The sequence below is a fragment of the Montipora capricornis genome, chromosome 2, assembly GCF_036669925.1.
Source record: "Montipora capricornis isolate CH-2021 chromosome 2, ASM3666992v2, whole genome shotgun sequence".
Lineage (NCBI taxonomy): Eukaryota > Metazoa > Cnidaria > Anthozoa > Scleractinia > Acroporidae > Montipora > Montipora capricornis.
The window spans coordinates 28,501,343-28,506,342 of NC_090884.1; the positions used below are offsets into that span (position 1 = coordinate 28,501,343).

General features: G+C 41.0%; 1 protein-coding gene across 1 annotated transcript in view; it reads right to left on the reverse strand.

The window, feature by feature from the left end:
• Window positions 1-2,688: 2,688 nt before the first annotated feature.
• The window catches only part of LOC138037057 (neuronal pentraxin receptor-like), a 2,407-nt gene continuing 95 nt past the window's right edge, over window positions 2,689-5,000 (reverse strand). Inside the window, exons 1-3 of the mRNA XM_068883066.1 lie at window positions 4,803-5,000; window positions 3,595-3,797; window positions 2,689-3,076 (exon numbers count right to left, since the gene is read on the reverse strand). The exon at window positions 4,803-5,000 is cut by the window's right edge and continues 95 nt beyond it. Coding sequence (XP_068739167.1) covers window positions 2,689-3,076; window positions 3,595-3,797; window positions 4,803-5,000 — 789 coding nt within the window. The remainder of the gene's footprint in view (window positions 3,077-3,594; window positions 3,798-4,802) is intronic.

Here is a 5,000-nt window from a genome sequence, read left to right on the forward strand (position 1 = left end):
ACAGATGTCTCCAATTTAAATAGAATATTCTAGCTACTTGCAAAAGCGTGCTGTGCGAGCAATCACGAATTCAGATTACCGAGCGCATTCTGCTCCTTTATTTGAAAAACTAGGCAGCATGGACATTTTTCAAATGAATTCATTTCAAGGACATGAACTCTGGCAATTTGACTTATTGTCAACTGTCAATAATATATACAGTGTATATATTCCTTTACAAGATAGCACCTTGTTATTCCTATTGCTCATATTTTGTTGCTCATTAAGAGGTGTTTATATTTGTTAATAGTACAATAAAGTCAGGGTTCGGGATTAAGTGCTTTCGCATGCTGGTCACACTTTCACCCATAGACTCATGGTAGCTATCCATTCTGGGGATCGGTACCCCTATAGCTGTGTTGCCATGGGAATGAGTGTTACCCGGGAGGATTATCACCTCCTGTAGGGGAATACTACCCCTTCCGGAGCCAAGGGATTATCACCCTTGAAAGAGAATTATCATCTCTCTTTTGTTGCATAATACTAGCTTTAGACCAACATGTTATGTCAGATATTTTGCGACTGGAGTGCTTAATCCCCTACCCCTTTACCCCACAAAGTGTCTTCAGATTCTTGTCTTAGCTAATGGGTGGATAGCATTAAAACGTGGGTTGAATGACTGAGCAGTTGGAACGACGGTGAATTCCGAAAAATCCCGGTAGAAGAACTAACAGACCTGAACCGCTTAAAGCAGCCTATTCACAGAAACCAGTTCGAGATTACTGAGAGCCCACATTGATTCCTGGGAATACCACAAAGTGTAAACCAATAGCGAGTTTGCTGAACTCCTTTCGCAGTAAGCCGAGTGACATTTGTACAGTTTGTAATCTCTGAGTTGGATAGTTGCCGTGACTTATCTTAATCTTATTTTCGAGACTTGTTTGGAATTCTTATTCTTGTTTTATAAAACATTTGGACGAGATGCTTGTGTTTGTTCAGCAGCTAAAAGCATTACTGAATACAATCCCGAAAGAAGTTTGGTTAGCTCGTAAAATGTCATCGTTTCGTCCACGTCATAGATCTTAAGTTCCGTGTGTTTTTAGCCGCGGATACACGAGCGATTTTTGTCTCGCGCCGGTGATGCGAATTCTTTCAGATTTTGTCGCGTCACCTGTGCGCCAGGGTGGCTACACTTGTGACAAATTTTGGCGACAAATTGAATGCCGCGCGAATTGCATACTTCAAGACACCTGGGCACTATAAACAGACATTCATTCTTTAATTTCATTGGCTAAATACTCTTTAGTCGCGTGGCAAGCGCGGGCGAAAAGGTGCTGGGTGGCTACACGGGCAACTAACTATCTCTGCGATTTTGTCTCGACAGTTTTAACTCTGGCGACTTTTTTTATGCGATTTTTTCGCTTGTCGCCCCGCCAGTTCAAGGGTGGCTACACATGTGATTTTCATCTCACGCTGGCGACGCGACAAAGTTTGAAAAATTGCATGATCAGCGCGTGCAAAAAATCGCTCGTGTAGCCACAGCTTTACTGAACATTACCAGAAATCGGCGACATTTTGCGCCCGCGAAGTATTTGGCACGCGGTTTCAAATTATCAAGATGGCGGCATAAAGAAAGCAGTACATAGAAAAAAACAAGGACTGAAATAACACACTATCAAAGGATCTGAATCAATTTAATTTCTTTTTTGAGGTTGTCAATACACAAGGGAGAATGAAAAAGGGGAAACTAGAGTCCAGGCTCCTGTTCGAATGACGATTTTAGAGAGAAGAAACAAGTTCGTTTCATGTGTGACTTGGCATAGTAAAAATAATTTTCAAAAATCAGGGCCCACAGTACACTTAGCCAGCGATATTCTGTATAATAATAATCATATATGAAGTACCTACCTGTAAAGATGGCGATCAAAACAAACTGGAGACAGAAACCCCACTTTTCACAAGGAATAATAAGCGCAGTGGTGCGTTTCGTACCGCTTTTATCGCAGAAATGGATGTATTTTTACCCCTTTTATCGCAATTTGGGCGGCAATTTGGGGAATGGATAAAGGCTAATTTTTATCACGTTTTAAAGTTTGAACATCGATCGATGATTAGAGAGGTCGGCACGAAGGATTCACATCAACGAAATGCTCTAAAATGTGGAGGGAAGGTAGGCACCTCTGAGCTTTTTTGAAAGAATTAGAGAGCTCAAGGAACTGTAACAGCCGTTCGTAAAATGTGTTGTTGGCGGCACGTTGGCGAACTTTTGAGAGACCAAAACTACCGTAAATAATGATATGGTACGTACACTTTACAGTTAGAGGTCGGCAAATGTCGTGTATGCCACTTTAGATCTGAAATCTCCACTTCTTCAATTTTCTCCATACATTTCTCTATAACGATCGGCAGCCATTCTTAGAGAGTGGAAGGTCTGGGTCGAGTCTGGGCGTCCGCCATTTTGTCTTAAATTTCTGGTAATGATATGTAGTCAGACAATTGGAAAGGCTAGAATTGGTTTTAAGCATCCTTTATTAAATGGACAGAAAGTTATTAAAATCCCAGACGCCAAAGTTCTCCCTCCCTCCCTCAATTAATGTGCCCAAAACCGTAGCCAACAATGAAACACTGATGACACTCGGTAAGAAATTTATTGAAAAGAATGAATCATGACGCTTTCATGCAGCAATGCCAGATAACTAAAGGTGAATTTTACGCTTCACAAGCCGATGGGGAGATGACCCTTACATCGCCTCTTATTCCTACTTTAAAATCAGACCATTTCTTAACGTTACCCTGCCCCACATGGCACGATTCCGACATTTTCAAGATTTCACTCGGAGAGAGAACTCTGTTCCAAATATTGAGGTCCGTCAGTTCTCCAACGTAATTTTGATTTTGGTCAAAGCTGCCACCAAACGAATCTTGTTCTTGCCCGACAATGAGGAGTCCGTTGGTCTTCGTTTTATAACCAGACTTCAACCTCAATCCACGTGCTCGCACGATGCCATCTTTGTAAACTTTCCACGAGCCATTCGTGCTCTCCCATGTGGTACAAACATGATGCCAGTTACCGTCATTCACAGACACACCGCTATTTCTGCAGAAAAGATTTTAAAATGTAATTGAATTTAACACTCAAATGCTGACAAGTTAACATCGCCACAACACGGTTTACATATTAATAAAATTAATGAGTTCACTGGCTGAATTCAAAGGCTATATCACAAACTAAGCAATGTGTGCCTAGTTGCGAGTCGCATGTTTTCTCACTTGACTTGTAACCGTTTACCCAGTTCACCCTTGTGCACACGCTAACGCCTGGCACGTGGACATCAACTTCTCCACTGTCTTATTTGTTGGGATTATCTACTATGTTGCCAGACTTTGAAAAGTCCCGATTGTAGTGCGTGAACAAGGTCCTCCTTTTGTCAAAATACGAGATTTTCCGTTCGGTGAGATGCGCGCCATTCAAGAGCAAGTTGCCTGTTTGCACGATATCCCGATTTGGATATTATGACATTAAGACAGTTGGATATTATGATCGTTTTTCGGCTGTATTCTTTTAAATGAACTGTAATAATTTTAATTTTGCTTAAATTTCCTTTTTCTCCTTACACTACGTTTTCGTTGACCCAGAGTTGAATTGCTGACATCCTGTTCACCAGGATTTCGTTGAAGTTTCTTGATAAGCTGTAACTCACGACTGTCCGATCGTTTCCTGTCTTATCTGTGGTACGCACTCGAAAGCAAATCGTAAAAGCGTTGGTTACTTGCAGACCATGATGGATAAAACCTTTTCGTACAGCTTGTTGATTCATCTACTCCCACGCTACTTACCTACCCCGTTATGTTAATACGTTTCTCATGTACAAAGTTATGCTACCTACTGCGCTGTATAACGCAAGTTAGATAGGATAGTCAAAGCGGAACCCAGCCGTTATACAAACTGTAACCAATGTGTAACATTTAGTTATTTATGAGGTATCAAACCAATTGTTTTTGTTGATGTGGAAACTTCGGAAAATAGAAATATGTAACTAGAAAAAACTTTTCTTCAAGAAAGACGTGTCTACGCCGCTGCTTGTGTCCCATTAACAGCTTATTTTAATGATCACGTTGCTGAAACCTCGTTGATTAGGCAACGATACTTATTCCTTGATTTAGCATTCAATTTTTCTTGATTCTGTTAGTTAAAATCTTTCTAAAAAGAGCTTTAGTTAAGGAATCTATTTTTCAGTTACATGAAGTTTTCTCAAGGGGGTTGCTAAAGTCGTTCTGAGGGATCACCAAGACTCGTTTTGGACCAGAGACAAACAGCAAGTCGGAAATGGCCTATTTGAGATTCGAAGCTGGCATGCGAACTGAAAGCATGCAGATTATACCCAAACCCTACTTCTCGAGCATGAATCTACGGAAAAAAGTGATACACCATCAGAACGACACACATCTGCCAAAGACTTAAGCTTCCAATGCGGAAAATTTTAAGGAAAGCAGGGCAGTATTGCATGTTTTCAATGCGGAAAATTAAAGGAGAGCAGAAAAGCTTTGCATCTGCCCAAGACTTATATTTTAATCCATGACTAGATATCGGATGTCAGAGATCTCTGACTTATCTTCTCTTAACTTGCAACTCGGTTTTCTGACTTGTGACAGAAATCACGGATGGAGTGATCCTTACACCTTGAAAGTCAACGTGATTGTCATAATATCAAGAAACCTGAAAAAAAAATCCATCCAGGGCACCAAGGGGGTTCGATACCATGAGCTTTTCGATAACCGGCGGTAAAATGCCACAATCTCTAAAAAGCCAAATTTATTGAGACTAGTAATTGGGATTTACCTGGCTGAATTTGACTGCTTCGATTTTTCACGGTCTCAAGTTCTTTCCTCAGGAGGTCGATGTCTTGTTGGAGTTGTTTGTTTGCCTCGAACAAGTTGCACTTTTCACCTCCCACGGCCACGTTTATCGTTGGATTACAGTGACAAGCAGATTGAGTAAGATCGCTGGATTTGTGTGCTTC